General features: G+C 42.0%; 1 protein-coding gene across 2 annotated transcripts in view; it reads right to left on the bottom strand.

Moving 5' to 3' along the window:
* Positions 1-20,236, bottom strand: part of PPM1H (protein phosphatase, Mg2+/Mn2+ dependent 1H) — an 81,440-nt gene that overhangs the window by 22,085 nt on the left and 39,119 nt on the right. For both annotated transcript variants that reach the window (XM_033162736.1, XM_033162737.1), the window contains exons 4-5: positions 16,472-16,584; positions 4,659-4,743 (exon numbers count right to left, since the gene is read on the bottom strand). In XM_033162736.1, the coding sequence (XP_033018627.1) occupies positions 4,659-4,743; positions 16,472-16,584 (198 nt within the window). The remainder of the gene's footprint in view (positions 1-4,658; positions 4,744-16,471; positions 16,585-20,236) is intronic.

The following is a 20,236-nucleotide window of genomic DNA, read 5'->3' as shown; positions in this document are numbered from 1 at the left end:
AAAAGTGCAATAATACCAAGCAAGAGGGAATGGTTATACAAAATGTTAGAATATATAGAGCTTGCATATATCTCAGAAAAGATAAAAGATAATTCGAGAGAAAAGTTCATTGAAGAATGGAGCAGCTTTTTGCAATACCTAAAAAAAAGATGTAGCATTAACACAGTACTAGCTTTGGAATAACCCCTGTCATTTTGGAAAACGACATAGGAATAAAAAGACGCACGAGATTATACCATCATGAACTATAAGAAATAAAGTAAATGAGGTCGGTGTCATAATTTTATTTATGGTAAACAACTTTCATACATATTCTAATGAAGAGGTGGACAGGGAAGTCGATGAATGAAATTATTTAACAATTTAGTCATACCGTGGTAAGCGGAAGGCTAGAAAGAACAAGTCTATACTTTTTAAAAAATAATCTATGTAATAAAAATATATTTTGTCTAAAATGAGTTTGGAAGATATATAAATATTTGGATATATGTATATGTATTGGTATACGGTATTATAACTGTTATATAACTATTATCATAACTGTAATTGTATGAGTGTAATTGGGTGTGTGCTATTTGTGTATGTGTGAGTGATGTGTAAATGTAATTGTATAATGTATTAATATATGTGATCAATAAATAAAAATTAAAAAAAGAACAGTTTCAGGTTAAGAACGGACCTCTGGAATGAATTAAGTTCTTAACCTGAGGTACTACTGTATATGTGTGTGGGGATGGAGATAGTTAACTTTCATTTGTTTTGATACTTGAATCAAATCAATTTTTTTAAAAGAAAAATATGCTAATTTATCAAGTGTTTATAATAGGAGTTCATAATAAATTTGGAGGAAGCTAGGTAAGGTTTCCAACAGGGAAACAAATTTAAATTTTAAAAAAAGAACTACGTGAAGAGGAAAAACCACAAGACCTCCTTGAAACAAGAGTCAATATGGAAATCCATGATGGAAGAACTGTGGGAAATAAGTCATAGATGGCTCAGAGCTTAGAACACAGAAAGCAACTTCTAAAACTGGAATTGGTAAAATACTAGAAATTTATCGTCTAACTTTTTTAATGCAAGTCTTACAGGTTCAATGGCTTATTTGAGATTCCTCTTGCTTGTTGACAAGAGCCTAAGTAATACAATATTCTCTTTTTCTTGTAATAACTAAACTGTTATTTCAATTTGTGGACAGGCTTAATGCTTTTATATATAATTTGCAAATAACGTATTATGTGCTTTCTTCAGGAACTGCTAAATGGAAGAGAAGGGAACATACTCAGGCACTTCCCTGTAGCAATTTTTTTTTAAAATAAAAGTTGATGTGCATAAAATCACTTTTATTTATTGAAATATTTATACCCTGCCTTTCCTCAAGGTGATTAGCAAGAAATATTAAATTAAGAAACAAGTCACATGCACCTTGCTTTAATGTACCAAAGAAAAGAAGCAGTTCTGTTTATTTCGGGCAGCAGATTTTTACCCCAAATAATTCCTTATAAAACACGAAATCAGATTAAATATGAAGGGAAGGGTAGGGATGGAGAGAGGAGAGAATCAAATATAAGGAAAGGACTTCTGAAAGTTCTGTCAATATTAAGCTATAACAACTGTAGACAACTGCAAGGAGAAGCGCATGAGTAAAAATGCTAAATCGAAAAAGTGGTACAGAATACTCTTGGGAAAATTATTGACATTTGTTTTTGAAATCATCAATTGCAGGAGTACTTGAAATTGCAGGAGTACTTGAAACAAAACAAGAGTAGTCATAAACCTAACAGCAGTAGGTGAGAACTGGTCAGAAATATCAATGGTCCTAAAATTATCTTCTACATGTTACTTCCAGTGCATTTGAAAGGATCTCTCTAATGTGGTTTCACACTTCTGGTATCTCCCACCTACTTCCTTTGAACCTGATAGCCATAACCCAAGCGCATTTGCTACATATGGGGATGCAGTAAACAAACAAAGGTAAAGAAAAGAGTTAGGGGAAGTAGCAGAAATATTTTTCAAGGCAGCTGCTATTTTCAGATCTAACCAGAATGAAGATCAAAAGAGGCTGAAGGAGGGAAAGACCCTCTCAGGCAATGTTTTATCTCTGCTTTCTTCAAATGAAACCCCAGTCTCAAGATGCTACAGATCCCTGCTAATTTAAAAGACAAACACGTTTGGGTTGTGTGTGTGTGTGTGTGTGTGTGTGTGTGTTTTGCAAATGCAGGCAGCATAAATATTTATTGCAGATGCTTTGTATTCATCACCGTGAAAAACGAGACTCCAAAAGTAGCTCTTCCCTCTGAAATGTTTCAGACTCTGGCAATGTAAACAGCAATAAAATCAGGGCGCAGAAGAGTACGGTCGCCTCCCTGCAATCACCACAACCACACACATTCCTTTCAGCATTTATAGTCAGCCAAGCATTGTTCTACTGAGAGCGAGCATTTCTGAGAAAAGAAAGGCCATCTGGCCTTTACAAGCTTGTCCCCATCAGCTTCTGGACACTGTGGGAGAGGACATACGTTGGTTTTAAAGTGAAGTTTCAGAGACAGGGAGAAACAGGCTGGTTTGGAGCATCTGCCTGAAGTGCCAGTTGCACTGGTGGAATTTAAGGCACAGGCAGATGCCACAGCCTTACAAAAGGGATTTCAGGGTGCGTGTTTTCTTATACCCACAATGGCAGCTGAAAGGGCAAGGATGACCACTGCCGGGTTACCCTTCCAATATCTGCCAATTCTGGAGAGCATAATAAATTGGGTGAGCTGTCAGTTCTGAAAGATACAAAGTACCCTTTCTCAGAGAAAGCCTAAATGTATCACTATTATAGATACCAAGTAGGGCTGGGCGATATATCAATAAATCATACAAAACTGGTTAAAAGTTCACATCGTGATAATTGTTTCATAATATTTGAGCTGGAAATATATCACCAATGACAATGTGTGTAAGGTCTAAGCCAGGGGTTAGCAAACTTTTTCAGCAGGGAGCTGGTCCACTGTCTCTCAGACCTTGTCGGGGGTCGGACTATATTTTGAGGTGGGGAGGGAATGAACAAATTCCTATGCCCCACAAATAACCCAGGGTTGCATTTTAAATAAAAGGACACCTTCTACTCATGTAAAAACACGCTGATTCCCGGATCGTCTGCGGGTCGGATTTAGAAGGCGATTGGGCCGCATCCGGCCCCCGGGCCTTAGTTTGGCTACCCATGGGCTAGGCGGTATCTGGTTTCCGACATCACAATAACTCACCAGCTAAACATTGCAACGTTATCACCAGGTAAACCTAACAATATCACCAGCTAAACAATGCAATCTACCACAATGTCTGAAATAAGGATGGGAACTATACAGATGTGAACAAGACAATGTCCTGGCAACTACTAGTACTTAGGGGACTAAAATGGATAAATGACAATATTATCAATAATCACACACTCGGTTTCATCAGCAGGCAAGCCAAAATGCATCACAACAGGACTTTTGGTTTGGGGCTTGGCTACCAAATGGTAGTATTCAGGACAATTCAAAGTACGGTGATGAGCCATAGTGAATACGAATACAGTGGTACCTCCGGTTACGGACTTAATTCATTCTGGATGTCCATTCTCAAACCGAAACCGCTCGTAACATGAGGCGCACTTTCGCTAATGGCACCTTCCCACTGCTGCCGCGCGACTTTCGCTTGCATCCCGGGGCAAAGGTCGCAACCAGGAGCATCTAATTCCGGGTTAGCGGAGCTCGTAACCCGCACCATTCGCAAGGGAGATGGTACGTGACATGAGGTTCCACTGTAATCTGGGACTGCCAGAATGCCATGAGTCCTCACAGGCCACTGCTGCTACAGCCGTCACTCTCTATCACCACCGCAAGGCCTTGCAGGTTGTCACAGCTACTGCTGACATGTACCGTGGTCGTGGCAAGCTGTTTCTGCCACTGCTGCATCTGCCTCCTAGCAGGCCTGCTGGCAGTCTGGCAATCTCAGATTATTTATATTCACTATGACTCATTACCGTACTGTGGATTGTCCTGAATACCACCATTTGGTAGCCAAGCCCAAAATGCAAAGTGGATGCATTTTGGCTTGCCTGCTGCTGAAAAGTGACCATGAGGTGACTCATATTATCATCATTTATCAGTTTTAGACCCTTAAGCAGTAGCAATTGCCAGGATATTGTCCTGCTTGCTTCTGCATAGTTCCTTCCTTATTTCAGATATCATGATATATTGCAATATTGAAAAATTATCTAATACCTACTTGCCAACTCAAAATATAGTGCAGATCCCCTCTCCTACAGCCTGATGGGAATGGGGCAGCACATCTCTCCATCAGCTTTGCTAGAAGACCAGCAACTTTTAGTTCCTCCTCTTCTTGAAAATCTTTCTATTATGGCTAGTCATTACAAGAACTCTGTGACTAAGAAATCATGACCGAGTTTGCTTTTCCTCCCTCCTCCCTCCCAATTCATTTTCCTTTTGGATGTAAGCCTGTAAACCTGACAGCAGGGTATATTCACCCACATTTCTTCAGCCTTTTTTGGCTGAAGTGCAGGATAACAATATAGTTCCAGAAGGACAGTACAAGTTTCATTTCAGATAAGGGCCGAGAAAGTGATAGCTCAATGCACACCACCACCCACTAATCCAAATCTTTAGGCCCCTTACCAGATACTGAAGACGCTGACGTTCTGTTTCTGGAGTAAATTCTGAAGACATTGGAATGACTTCTCCATTTCTGATTATTATGGCCCTGCAATGTAAAAAAACAAAAACAAAACAAAACACAGTGAGGGAGTGAAGGAGATCCATATTTTAAGAACTGCTAAAAGTCTATTCAGGCAAAGCCTAGACCCAACAGTGTATTACTAAAATTGCCAGACACACTACTTTTCCATTGCATTTAATCCAAACATTAAGAAAAGCCTATTTGCATAGGGGACTTTATAGCACAGATTAGAGGACAAACCATTGTACGCTATGATCTCTGCGGTGTCCGATGTGCTATAAACCTTCTGGCTTCAGATGACTCATATACCGGTAAGTTGCTTCCCAGTCACTCTGGTTGTATGTCATGTCAGAACATGACCATTCTAGCAGCAAATGGAGAAGGTATAGCAAATCCTGTCTAAACAAAAATTTAACTAGGTACCTGCCAAGGGAGACAGGAAATGGGATGATTGATAACTAAACTGTCTCTCTCCCTCTCATCTCAGAAAAGCCTACCTGCAAACGCCAATGGGAAAAGAAAATCCTCTCCAACAATGGGCATTTTCCTGTTATTTCCATGGCATAACTGTCACTCTAAAACCTTATGAAGGAGACATCAGACAAAAAGCTATAATTTGATCTTATATGACCTTGAAAGGTGACTGCCCCAATAGTGCAGTCAGGATGTTTGTTGCATCCTAATAGTTGGAAGTTCATTCTTCTTTATGTTTACAAGTTTTATCTCTTTTTGTAGTCTGGCCTCATTTTGCTATATTTGCTCAGAGAAAGGGAAGGCAGAAAATGGAAAGAAAAGGGAGGAGCTATGAAGGAGAGGAGGACGCGGGTGGCGCTGTGGTCTAAACCACTGAGCCTCTTGGGCTTGCCGATCAGAAGGTTGGCGGTTCGAATCCCCGCGATGGGGTGAGCTCCTGTTGCTCGGTCCCAGCTCCTGCCAACCTAGCAGTTCGAAAGCACACCAAAAAGTGCAAGTAGATAAATAGGTACCACTCCGACGGGAAGGTAAACGGCGTTTCCATGCGCTGCTCTGGTTTCACCAGAAGCGGCTTAGTCATGCTGACCACATGACCCGGAAAAACTCTCGGCGGACAAACGGCGGCTCCCTCGGCCTGTAAAGCGAGATGAGCACCGCAACCCCAGAGTCGTTTGCGACTGGACTTAGCTGTCAGGGGTCCTTTACCTTTACCTTTTTTATGAAGGAGAGGGGATGTGTGAAAAGTATTTAAATACTGCCAAGTATATAAACCTTGTCAGGAACCAGCTACAGCTATGCAGCTGTACAAAATTTTATCCTGAAACGAGAGACTGAACGAAATCCAGAGTGCAACGGCTAAGTGAAAACTATCAACTCATTCCTTCTTTACAAAAATCAGACCATAAACAATGAATTTAAGCTCCCCCGCTGGGTTAAATAAAATGCCACTTTCATTTGTGCAAATACCAAAGAACATCTACACTGATAACTATCAGCGAGAAGTAAGAAGCATCCAATGACAACTCTTGACTGGTTTCAGATATAATGCTGTACTATAGTTATCATTGCTTTTCTCAGCAACTTTTGGATTATAACATGGGTAGGCAAACTAAGGCCCGGGGGCTGGATCCGGCCCAATCGCCTTCTCAATCCGGCCCGCAGACGGTCCAGGAATCGGCGTGTTTTTACATGAGTAGAATGTGTCCTTTTATTTAAAATGCATCTCTGGGTTATTTGTGGGGCATAGGAATTCATTCATATATATTTTTTTCAAAATATAGTCCAGCGCCCCCCCCCCATGTGCTGAGGGACGGTGGACTGGCCCGCGGCTGAAAAAGGTTGCTGACCCCTGCTCTAGAGCAACTGACTTTAACACACACACACATCCATCTAAATCACTAACGAGTCCTAAGTAAGTACTGTATATTCTGGAGTATAAGACTACTTTTTAATCCAGGAAAATCTTCTCAAAAGTCGGGGGTCGTCTTATATGCCGGGTGGAGAATCTGCGGTCGAGTATATCTCAAATTCTATATTTTAACTGGAAAAGTTGGGGGTCGTCTTATACGGCCAGTCGTCTTATACGCCGGAAAATACGGTAATGACCTGAGTGGGTCATGGTCATTCATTTCAGTGCGTCTACTCTTGAGTGAAAACCTTTTACCTATTAAGGAGCCTAGAAATGCTTATCCAGTTCTCATGCATAAGAAAATGATCACACAAAGTAAAACAAAACAGAAGTAGGGCACTGGGATCTGGGAGAAGTTAATACTGTGGAAGTAACCTGGAATGAAAGAAAGGTTTATTCTCAAGAGTGAGTGGGAAATGGTTCTATTTACAAATGTGTGATTGGATACCCACAGGTTGTTTTAGTTTGTTTTTTTACTTCTTGGACCCATAAAATCTATTTCGAAATGGACTCAGATGACCAGAGGAGCAGGAGGAGTGATACTACAATGAGTAACACAAAAAAAGTCCAATGCACCCTTTTCTACACTTTCAATTTTTCTCTGCAAGCACAATCATTGAAATAATGTTTTAAAGCAAAGGTAGAGTACTAATGTATTTCACTTGGATTCAAATGTTTCACAAATATTTAAGGTAGAGTACTAACATATTTCACTTGGTTTCAAATGTTTCACAAATATTTGAAATGAGCAAGCCCTGCATGAAATCACAATGCACCTAAAGCTACATTTCACTGGCAAGAAGGGCAAACAAAATCTCTGAAAATGACACCTCGTGGCTGGAATCCAATGAGCAGCTTTAATACCCAACAGGATTGTTTGCTTTTACTTTCTACTTTCAATGGCAGACCACCTCTGCCCCTTGCCATGCTTTCAAACTGATTTTGAAATGCCCCTTAATTTCAGGAGAGGTTTGCCATACAGAATTTGGGGTGGGCATTGTGTATTGAAAAACTTATGTTCAAATCCCTCCTAGTCACACTGAACAAATTGCACAGTTCTTCGGATCCAGGCCAAAGGTTTTTTTCTTTTAAAACACCTGGTGGGAAAAGCTGTTTTATCATTTTAGAGGGGGGGGGGGGTACCAAAGGGCTTACAGATTGTAAGGACTGCCATAGCTTGAGAGTCAACCTGATTTTTCCCCCCAGGCCTACATTATTTTATAGATGACCAGATTTTTTTAAAATGATCCTGAATGTTCAATGATTGCACACCACTAACCTAGTGCTTAGCAGCTGTTTTGGACTATAATTCCCATCAGTGCCAGCCAATGTTGATGGGAGCTGTAGTCCAAAATATATGGTGGGCACTAGGGTTCAAGAAGGCTGTATAATCACACACAAAAAAGTGTGTTTTTGTTTTTAAATCATTTATTAAAACTCAGGCGCTCTCATTAAACAAAATACATGAACTACCCTATGACATTTCCATCACCTCCTTCCATTCACCATGTTCTTGCTCTGTAATAAAAAATATCGTAGCTCCAGATCTTTATCGGTTCTTTCCTGGAAAACACAGGTACAACTTGTGATTAAATATGTTGCTGTTGTGCCCATCTATCTGAATGCAATTACGGCCTTTGAACAAGGCAGTTACAAGAAGTGAGAGTGTTTTTCAAAAGGTCAGCATGTATGGACAAGGTAGCCCAGCGATGAAGCTTCAGAAAATGCCACCCAACTTGAAATTGTAAGATAACCATAGGAATATCCTTCAAGACTTTCTTCTAAATGGCCCCCATTAAGACAAACAGGAGTTATCCAAAGGGTATAATTGGTTGATTGATTGTGCCCGGAGTAAAACTGAAGATAGAAATTTAGAAAATGGAATATATAGATTTTTTTTTAAATAGCCATACTCAGAAATACAACTATTTGTTTTATCAAGAATGACAACAGCAACACCTAAAATGGAAAGTGAAATGAACCTAGTCCTCAGGCTTACAAGCATCACCCAGAAAATGCTGGTAGAAGAGTGGAAAAGGGTGTTTTGAAGAGGCACTTGAAAGTACTAAAAACCAAGAGAGTGAGATGTCAAGTTTATGGGCATTTCTGTAGTAGGGAGAAGCAAGCAACGAGGAACGGAAAAAGGATTTCTTAATGGGAAGGAACATAATGTAGAAAAAGAAGGGGAAAGAGAAAGCAAGAGATAAAGATGATATGTAGACATTTTCAAAATATGGTAAGCTTAAAGTGAAGCTGAAAAGGAAGGACAAAGAAGCCAGCAAAGTCAGCTATATAAATATATGAAATGTTGAATTGTTTTAAATTATATTTTATACATCACACAAACACACATCGGGGGGAGGAGATAAGCAGGGAAAGCGCCAAATGTACGATGGGCAGCAACACTAGAGACGGAAAGCTCAGTGACAAGGGAGAGCAACAAGGAGGATGTTGCATGAGACTATGATAGAAATAGTAAAATTTTTGATACTGTACGTAGGGAGACAAGAGAAAATCCTAGCTTAGTCAAGTGAAAACGGCATGAAGTGACCACAGGATGGACAAACAGGCGAAAGGAAAGAGAAGAATTAAGAAAAGCAGGACTTTTAGGAGTGGTTTCATGCATAAGACTTGCAACATTTGTATGGTGCAGTTGGTTGGAAGGCAGATAATGTACATGTGTGGATTCAGAGTCATGTTGAATGCTGGCTTCAAAGAGCATATTGTTTGGATATAAAGTATTGACCTCTCAGGCTGAAGCTGAATGGCATGCTTCTGGTTCTCCTAAAGACCAGGGCTCCACAAACTTGGGTCAACAGGTTGTCCCAGAAGCCTTTCACCTTTGTGCCCACGTTTATAGCTATCATTTCATGTGTACCAGTTACACTTAAGGTTCTTTGCCTGGCAGTTCCAAGTAAACTGAACGTCATGGGTTAAGCTGGTGTTTTGTTGTGGGCAGGGGAAGGAGGGTTGACTGGAGTTTGTCGCTGTTACTGCAATTGTTAAACCTGAAATTCAATAAGCCTTAAATAAATTTAGAATTAGGAGGAGATAACCATCAACTAAGAGCTTTGATCACTGGACAGACCCTGTTAAAGGCTCTGCGTGGGCCATGTGGCAGACTCATGTGGCTATGTGCTATTCAGCAGCTGCTATGTCGCTGTCATGACATTTGAATTGGCCTCTAATCAGTCTCAGCAGATGCCTGCCCAGTCTCATCCAGTCTCTGCCAGCAGCACTTCTACTGCTGACGACGACAAACCCTTTCTGTAGAAATCCTTTTTAATTCACCGACTATCAGTTCAACGCACACACACACACACAAACACACTTTAGAGCCACTTTGACAATTACTTTAAAATGCAGTCAATTAAAAGTACAATCTACTGAGAGATTGGACAGCTAAGAGCATTAAAGAAACACTACCCAGCTTCGTAAATAAACTCTGTAATTTTCTGTGGCCTTCAGATGTGGAATCCAGACCTGGTAATGCATTTGCAGAAACATTCTTCCATCATTAACGTTTATATATTTAGGGTCTGGCAGAATGAGTAAACCAACCAAACTGGCCAGTAGAAGTATTATGTCCTAAATTAATGCATAAATTTGATCATTTCCATTTCAAGGCAGGATTGAAGTGACAGAACTGTACACTTCAAAACCCTTAAATATGTACTTGAAGGAAATATCTAGATATGAAAGCTACTGGATTCTAAGAGCCAGGGCGATTCAATCTGTCATACTCTGTATTGTCATTCATGTATTTTACAAATATGCAGTCAGATTCAGTAGTACCACTGCTAGATAAGGCAGGCTGACTTACGTTGGTGAAATGAGAACATCAACATTAACTGAAGGGCCCTCGGTGATTAAATATCTCTACATGTGCTCCATCTTGAACAATACATCTTTCAGCCCAAAGATACATCTTTTCAGATTAAGTGTCTTGTTAGTATTTTTAGCACAATATGTTACAAAATTAATCCAGAATGCGGCAGCTAGACTGGTGACTGGGAGTGGCTGCCAGGACCACATAACACCGGTCCTGAGAGATCTACATTGGCTCCCAGTATGTTTCCGAGCACAATTCAAAGTGTTGGTGCTGACCTTTAAAGCCTGAAACGGCCTCGGTCCTGTATACCTGAAGGAGCATCTCCACCCCCATCATTCAGCCCGGACACTGAGATCCAGCGCCGAGGGCCTTCTGTCGGTTCCCTCACTGCGAGAAGCAAAGCTACAGGGAACCAGGCAGAGGGCCTTCTCGGTAGTGGCGCCCTCCCTGTGGAATGCCCTCCCATCACAGGTCAAGGAGATAAACAACTACCTGACATTCAGAAAATACCTGAAGGCAGCCCTTTTCAGGGAAGTTTTTAATGTGTGATATTTTTGTATCTGATTTTTGTTGGAAGCCACCCAGAGTGGCTGGGGAAATCCAGCCAGATGGGCGGGGTACAAATAATAAATATTATTATTATTATTATTATTATTATTATTATTATTATTATTACAAAAAGACACACATTGTTCCAAACAATTAAATGGAGTGATATGGTACACATCCTTGGTCTACATTAAGAAGAAAACAAGATGTGTGATTCATACTCAAGTCCCATCAAGAAAGTTACTGTAGGTAAACCTGAAAAGTTCCAGCAGGGGAGTCTTTAGCATATTCACTGACGGGGTGCAAAGATCCGCCCAGCTCCCCCAAGACTGACAAGCGCCGTCTTTGGTAAATGAATGCACAAAGTCGAAAGTCCTTTAGTGAAACAGTATGTATACATTTTGGTGATACCTAGGTTTATATGTATTTTGTTTTTCTAGCTTGATCAAATTTATTATTTCATACCAGCTAGATAGTTAAGAGCTTAGGCGGCTTCAGCGGCGGGCACCTAGCACCCCCCAGAATTCGGTGCCCAGGTGCCCCACACCTCTTGCACCCCCAGGTAACGATGGCCCTGAGTTCCAGTTGCTGTTTTTAAAAGAACTTTGTGCTTGTGGGATATGATGGCAATAAAATGTTAATGGATGAGAAACCAGGATACAAGTAATAAATTCCAATATTTCAAACCTGATGACTGTTCCACCCATGTTCAGATTGCTGACTTGGATGCGGTGCAGAGCTCTTTGCAAATCAAGGGCCAGTCTCAGAAATGTGCACTTTCCCTTTCATTTCTTTGTCAGCTTAGTTAAAACACAGCATCTGCACTGACTAACCATAGTTACACCAAGCCATAGTCCCTCATATGTTTCACATCCTGGAACAAACAGTATACTTTTTGAAACTTAAATCTTCTTTGCAGTGAGGATGTTCACAAATTTGGGCTCATAACTGCTGATCCATTTATTATTTCAGCTAAAAAGGGATCCTCACATCTCTAATATAACACTGGTGCTAACCATGGTTTCCCCCCCACAATCACTTTTGTTGTTGTTTTTGCTAAGGTTCACAACTTATTTTTTTTAAAGACTACTGAGCTGAACTGATGAATTTAAGGAAGACAAAAGTTAGGCCTATTGATATTCCTATGATCAAAACAACAGCAAACTTTCCTCCCCCTGTTAAAAAGAGTATTCACAGCGTGCCCTGATTCTATTGCACACCTTTTCAGCCAAAAATGATCTGAAACAGAACACTGAACTGCACATTTTTATAAGGTATACTAAAATCTGGCAAGAAGTGACAAAGAGAAACCAATTGGAAAACTCTGTTTGACAGTGTGTTATGAATTCCAAGCCACAGGGAGGATGTGCTCATTTTGTCAACAGGCAGTTGAACATGCAGGTGAGCTAGAAGCATCTGGCTTCTCTGAAGAGGAATCCAATATGCGTCTATTGCGAAAGAAGAAGAAAGTGGGCAACTGAGCAGATGGACAGAATAAGGCAAGGGGACTACATTATGTCAATATAAGTAGATTTTGATTATATGGGTCAGAAAGCAACCAAAGCAGTTGGAAGAAACTGAAGGCTACAAGTATAGATTCCCTCCCTCCCCCCCAGCCGTTTGCTTACTATGGCAGCCAAATATGCACACAGAATCATGCCTGGAATGCATCCACTGATTGTTTACAGAACATAAGGAGCAGCTGAAAATAAGCTAAAAAAACTTCTCTTTTCTTTTAGCAAGCATATCCAGGCATATAATTTTGTTATTTAAAAGTCTGCTGGTTTTATCTCTATATTGGCAATAATCATTTTAGTTAAAAAGGTAAAGGGACCCCTGACCATCAGGTCCAGTCGTGTCCGACTCTGGGGTTGCGGCGCTCATCTCGCTCTATAGGCCAAGGGAGCCGGCGTTTGTCCGCAGACAGCTTCCGGGTCATGTGGCCAGCATGACAAAGCCGCTTTCTGGCGAACCAGAGCAGCGCACGGAAACGCCGTTTACCTTCCCGCCGGAGCGGTCCCTATTTATCTACTTGCACTTTGATGTGCTTTCGAACTGCTAGGTGGGCAGGAGCTGGGACCGAACAACAGGAGCTCACCCCGTCGCAGGGATTCGAACCGCCGACCTTCTGATCGGCAAGCCCTAGACTCTGTGGTTTAACCCACAGCGCCACCTGGGTCATTTTAGTTAGATGTTTATAAAATCTCTTAAATCAGAGGTTTCCAACCTTTTTGAGCCCACGGCTCCCTTAACCAACTACATTCTTTCTGCGGCACCCGTGTGGGGCTCAGGAACCCAGTTATGTCACTACTTGCCCGCAGAGCCAGCAGCCTCTCACCTTTTTTCGAACACCCTCCCTTGTGGAGTGTTCCCTCAGCCTTCTCTCCCCTCGTCCTTGGGAGTTGTCTGGGCAGCAGCCGCTGCCTCCCCTGGTCTCTGAGCTCCCCCCCCCCACCCGTCCCAAAGAGAGGTGCCTTCCAGAGGCACCCTTTGCCCACGGAGCTTATAGCCAGGGCTGATGCAATAAACAGCTGTGCAAGCCTTGGGGAGGCAGAGACGCAAGAGGCCATCAGAGGAGGGAGGGAAGGAAGGAGGGACAGAGGCCAGTGTTGCCTGCGGCACCCCTGACCATCATTCAAGGCACCTCAGGGAGCCATGGCACACTGGTTGAAAACCACTGCCTTAAACAAACAATTACATTGCTGTTTTCTAGTAATGGTTTAAAAACCACTGGCTTACTTACTTGTAATATGTAGTATTATGGAGGCTGAGGCACTGTTCAAACAAATAATCTGTGTTGGTTTTCTCCACTTGGATTACATTATTATTATTATTAAATTTATATCCTATCCTTAATTCTCAAGGATCCCAGGATGGCAAACACATCTATAATAGTAGGTAAGTAGGTAGGTAGGTAGACAAACATTCTTTCAACCAGCACTGTCTTTCAGCCATTTCTTAATTCCCTTATCAATAAGAAGAGAGACAGATACACCTCACCAGAGAGGGCATTCCACAACCTTCCATGAAAAGGCCCTTTCATGGGTCAACGCCAAGCAGGCATTCCTCAGGTGTGACAGCACCACACACCTGTGTGGAGAAGATCTCACATGAACCCAAATGACCACATAGGGGAATGATGGAAGGCATCTCAATAAATTGTGGTAACTTGGAGAAATAGCAGGTGCACACATGAAAAATGGATATAGGAGTCCCCATAGATAGGGCCAATTCCTCCACACACAAACACACACACACACACACAACTTCTCTGTTTGTTTATTTTAATATATGGTTATGCTATTGGACATGTAAACAGAGTTTTATGCATGAACCAGTCATAAGTAAGGACAACTTTTTTGTTTCATGTGTTTGTTAATGGGAGATTATTATTCTTTTTGTTTCTTCACTGGAGTGCTAAACCAGAAGAGTGGACAGTTTTGAGTTGGCAGGTGCAAAGCAAGGGCGGAACTGGTAGGAGGGATGGAATGAAGCCAGTGTCTAATCATAGTAGCCTCCAGTTATTTTATCCCCCCCCCCACACACACTTTCAATACCTCAAAAGATGCAGTGGACGGAGACAAGCCCAGATAAGCAAATGAGTATGCAAGCCAGCAAACAGTTTGCTAGGCTAGGACATACCTGTCAAGCAATGCAAGCAATGCTGAAAATCAATTTGTTCTGAATTCAAGCACGAGCAGCTTGCAAATCAGCTACCCATGTGTCTAGGGATGTGAAGGGAGCCTTTATGCTTACTCTACAAACAGCATTCTCCTAGAATACATTGCAATAGTGGGAGGTAAAGAAGTGACAGTGTTTGCTGTGTGTCATCTGCATTCCTGGATTCCACCTGAAAACTGGTTATCTTCCCTGGCACTTGAACACATCCACTCACCAAGCAAGCATCCTTGTTTTGGGAGTTACACGGGGGCCCAGGCAAAAGCAGTGACACCATATCATAGCTCCTGCTGTGTGAAAAGCACTAGAGTTGCATTCCTCCCATGATCCTACACCACTACCCTGTGGATCTGCAAGCCCCCTCTCCAATCACCATGTGAGCTGCTGTGACATCACAGAATTCTCAAAAAACATTCTGCCTATTGAAGGACAAGATCCACATACTGAAGCAATGGGTCAATAAGCGTGGCTGAGGAAATAATGGTGCAAAGAGGCAGATAAGTAAAATATTCAAAGGAGAAGTTACTACCGGTAATTAGAAAAAGGCAAGAGGGGCTGGATTGTATATTGATCCAAAACGACAAATTTCTGGCTACAGATGTGTAACAGCTATTACAGCAGAGCTGTAAATTCTTTACTGTAACAGCAATAGTTTAGTCTAGAGTTTATAATGCACATGCATTATAGTGCATTGTGCCTAGCACTGTAAGGTGCTGCTGAAACATTAACAGAATAGTAAACAGCAATGCTGCAGTAGGTGAAGAAAGGCTGAGAGAACATTGCTGAGGTTGGTGCCTGCATTTCTTTATGCAATTTCCGAATGACAGAAAATCAATGCTTTGACCTTGATATCAACCCCTTTGAAAAAGAACATACTGGAAAGCACTCTCCTCCACCCATCTCAGGAAAGGAGACGTTTGCCAAGAACACAAAATAAGACACTTTGGATAAGATTCAGATATAGATTGTGACCATATAAACCAGTTGCCTTTATATGTCAAAAGCCAAGAATGAGCTAACACCATTTAATGTGTGAATAAAAAAGGGTCACATTAGCTCTTAAAGGTAAAGGGACCCCTGACCATTAGGTCCAGTCGTGTCCGACTCTGGGGTTGCGGCGCTCATCTCGCGTTAATGGCCGATGTACAGCTTCTGGGTCATGTGGCCAGCATGACAAAGCTGCTTCTGGAGAACCAGAGCAGCGCACGGAAACGCCGTTTACCTTCCCACCGGAGTTGTACCTATTTATCTACTTGCACTTTGACGTGCTTTCGAACTGCTAGGTGGGCAGGAGCTGGGACCAAGCAACGGGAGCTCACCCCGTCGTGGGGATTCGAAATGCCGACCTTCTGATCAGTAAGCCCTAGGCTCTGTGGTTTAACCCACAGCGCTACTAATCAGGTTCAAAAGAAGCCACCTCGTTGGGTTTTTTTTTTAATGTATCCTGGATTGTATAACAGGACACTTGCTTTCTATTTGAGGAAAAACTTTCCTGTCCTCCATCCCCGCAGCAGGAAAAATCTCATCTAGATTTGCTGTATTCCAGGACTCCTGACACCAATGAACTTGACAGATGATGGGTTAGATATTTTAACATTCACCAGACAGGACTGAGTCATAAGGCTAGCTTCCAGCAGGTTGGTAGCTGCCGCTTACTGAGAGGAGAGCTCAGTTCTGCTCAGGAGCTGCTTGCTGTGTTCCCATAGGCATCTGATTGGCCACTGTGAGAACAGAATGCCACACTAGATGGGCCTGTGGTTCTTTTCTTATATGTTCTTAACTTAGCAAGAAACGTGAAGAATTGTGCCTACCTGCTATCGCCAGCGTTTGCCACATAGAGCTTTCCTAGCAAACACATCACAATGAGGGCTGTACAGCCGCCAGATATATTGTACACAGCCCTTTCTCGCTCTATCTGCAAGTCCTGAGGAATAAAAAAAGAGAGAACCTGTCACAATTTAACGCATAGAACCACATACTGCCTTTCTTTTCCAGGTGAGCGGTAACACCGTCTGAAGCATAGTTATATAGAAAAGCAGACAAAGCTGGATTTTCTATTTCAGGCGCTTCAGAAAAATCAAAGAAGTTATAACAAATGTTTGATACATAGCAGAGAAGACCAGAGACTGAGGAATGCAGCAAGAAGCTGACAGGGAAAAGGCAGAGGAGTACAAGAAAGAGCAATTACCTCATGGACAGAACAAAAGGAAAGCCCAGTCTGCATGTGTAGCAGAATGGAAGCAGGGTAGTGGACTGCATTAATTCCGCTAGTGAGGACATTTATTATTATTATTATTATTATTATTATTATTATCATCATCATTCTTGCTACTATTAGAGACTGCCCATCCAGTTTTGCCACCTGAGGCAAAATGGGAAGATGGCAGCCCACATGTGCCATCTGCCCACACCTGCTGCCCCTGTTGAAGCCTCACTTATTGGGGTCACACAGCTGTGGCTTCTGGGTTCCAGCAAGATCTTGAAAGAACCCTGTGAGATCTCACGGGAAGCAGCTACTTCTCCTCACTTCTCCTCCAACGGCAGCAGGGAGGGGGGCGCGCGAAGAGGCGACCCTTAGATTCCACCACCTGAGGCAGCTGCCTCAGTCTGCCTCATGGACGCAGCCCAGCTCTGTTATTACAACTTCTACACTGGGAAACATCTAAGAATGCAATTCCCTCTTCCTGTAGACTGTAGTGGTATGGTCCATTCTACTACCTCGCTCTGGAGCCATGTGTATAACCACACACACCTGTTTTAGGCAAGTAAGAAACCGCAGAAGGAGAACCAATAGCAAGAGGAACCATTTTGAAATTTGGTAAAGCTGCAAGCCTAATCATGCCAACTCAGGAATAAGTCCTATAAATTCAATGGGGCTTACACCCGGGTAAGTGAGTTTAGGATTGCAGCCTTATACACAGGAAGGTATAATAAAGGAAAGAGAAAGAAACACAAACACACACACTCAAGCCAAGTCACATTCTCACACTCTAGAACAGGGTTTCCTAAACTTGGGTCTCTGGCTGTTTTTGGACTATAGTTCCCATCATCCCCACATTTAAGCCAGCAACTGCTTCAAGAAAGTCACTAGAATATTCAGATCTCTGCACAACATACCAACCACTTCCATGGTATTGTCTTTAGAGCAGGGGTCAGCAAACTTTCAGCAGGGGGCCGGTCCACTGTCCCTCAGACCTTGTGGGGGGGGCAAACTATATTTTGGAAAAAAATATGAACAAATTCCTATGCCCCACAAATAACCCAGAGATGCATTTTAAATAAAAGGACACATTCTACTCATGTAAAAACACGCTGATTCCTGGACTGTCCGTGGGCCGGATTCAGAAGGCGATTGGGCCACATCTGGGCCCCGGGGCTTTGTTTGGGGACCCCTGCTTTAGAGCATGAAGTACTTTGTGGATGTTGGGTCATCCACAATTAAGAGGCAGCCTGGAGGCAATGCGATTAAAGCTTACATAACAAAAGGCATTGGTTGGAGCCTGAGCACCCTCTCACCCTGCCATGTTGCCAACCAAAAGAGTCTCTCAGCAGCTGCTCTTTACATTTCAGACAAATTATCCACAGTACCTTGCTATTTATATAATAAAAACTGTATTTCAACACAGTTAAAATTCAATTTCTATATAGTTTGGCCCCCAAAGCAAGTCATTCCTACCCTGAGTTTAGAAACAACGATAATTCCCCACGAAGTATGAAATAAAAATTTAACTGCACAACAGGTGGACTTCTGAAAGGCACACCTCACCACAAGGGCAATGGTTTGCTGTTATTATCTTATTCACTCCGTTTATATAACAGGAGGAGCCCTCTGGACAGCTCAGAAAACACACACACACAGAGAGAGAGAGAGAGAGAGGAGAGATTCAAATGCCATATAAATGAAAAACATTTTTTTTTTAAAACTGAAATGCAAAATTTCCAACTCAATTGGTCAAATGCTGACCAACAAATGGTCACACATAATACAACTGGAAAGCATAACTTAAGCTTTCATGACCAGAGATGCATTTAAACACTTTCAACCATTGCATATACTGCAGAAAGGGTTGGGAATGAAGTGGCAAAATGGACTGTACCATTTTAGGCTGCAGGCGGAGGTTCACTTTTTTAATGTTACTTATGCAAAAAAAAAAAAAAAAAAAGCAGACTAGCCAGACTTCAGAAAGAGTTTGAAAACTTTGTACCTTTTATACTTGATTCCCCACCCCACCCCTGAAGGGAGTTGCTTGTGTCAATAGAATCTGCCATGTGCAGGGAATCACTTCTGAATTTTGCTATAAAAAAAAAAAATCAATACCAGCTCTGAGCTACTTCCAAGCTGGAGCATCCAACATGGTGTTCTCAAGGCGACGTAGGCTATGGTATCCATCATCTCCAGTCAGAATGACCAATGGTGAGGGATAACAGGAATTACAGTCCGTGTCCGAAGGGCACCAGGTTGCGAACCTATGTTGCACATTAACAAACTTGTACCGTACTTTTCCGTGTATAAGACTAGGTTTTTTTTTACATTAAAATAATGTTTAAAAATTGGAGTAATCTTACACACGGATAGTGCTGAGTGTATTTTCTTAATTTTGACTTCCCAAAAATAGAGGGCGTCTTATACAGGGTGTGTGTGTGTGTGTGTGTGTGTGTGTTATACACGGAAAAATACTGTACGTGTGCCAAATGTGCATATCCAGCCTTTTTGCTTATTTTCTTTTCTTTTTTAAAAAATCTTGTTAAGATAGCTGAGGGAACAGAATGCATAACATTAGCAAGAGTATCAATATTGAACGGCTGCCAAAAGAGCCAAGTTGTGTACACATAGCACATTGCCAAATGGGAGACAAATACATTTCCTCACAAAGAAGATCACACTTGCCGTCCTTTTTGCAGGCCCCTGAAAAATACAGTGGGATCTATTCATTTCGTTTTTCAATGCCCTGGAAAAAACAACAACCCTGAAACAGGCCGTTTGTCATTATAATGTGGAGCATTCAGAGGCTGGATCAAAACACGCCGAAGACAAACCAACCGCATTGCTTTCCACATATCAAAAACAGCCAATTTGTTTAGCAATTGCCATTAGTCACCTGCCATTTAATGTTACTAATTATAAGACTAGTCTTCTCGCAGGAGGAAAGGCTGGCTAGTGGTTTGTCCCCTGGCCCTTAGCTACATATTCCCCTTTCAGGTCAAGTCTTGCCCCAGAAGGGCATTCCCAATCCCCTTGTGGAAAATAAATGTATTGAGGGCAACACACAGTAACAAACAGCAGCCATGACAACTAGAGATAAGACACACAATTCCTATTGACAACCAAGCCCCACAATCATGCTTTTAGATCCAGTAGGCACCAGGTTAAGTAGAGCAATAGGAAAGTTATTTTGCACATGAGAAATTTAAGAGGATTGCTCGGCAGGACTTGGCAGCAAGCGCTCCCCAAGTGGGCTGAAGCAGGGTATATGGATTGTGATGCTAATGGCATCTGTCACAAATAAGATTCTGTGCAGTTCAGCACTGAGGGCTCAATCCCATTTGCTCTACGAATTTCTGTGATGGTTTTGTGA

Source organism: Lacerta agilis, chromosome 10 (genome assembly GCF_009819535.1).
Source record: "Lacerta agilis isolate rLacAgi1 chromosome 10, rLacAgi1.pri, whole genome shotgun sequence".
NCBI classification, from domain to species: Eukaryota; Metazoa; Chordata; class Lepidosauria; order Squamata; family Lacertidae; genus Lacerta; species Lacerta agilis.
The sequence above is the reverse complement of the archived record's forward strand: the minus strand, read 5'-3'. Positions and strand labels throughout refer to the sequence as shown.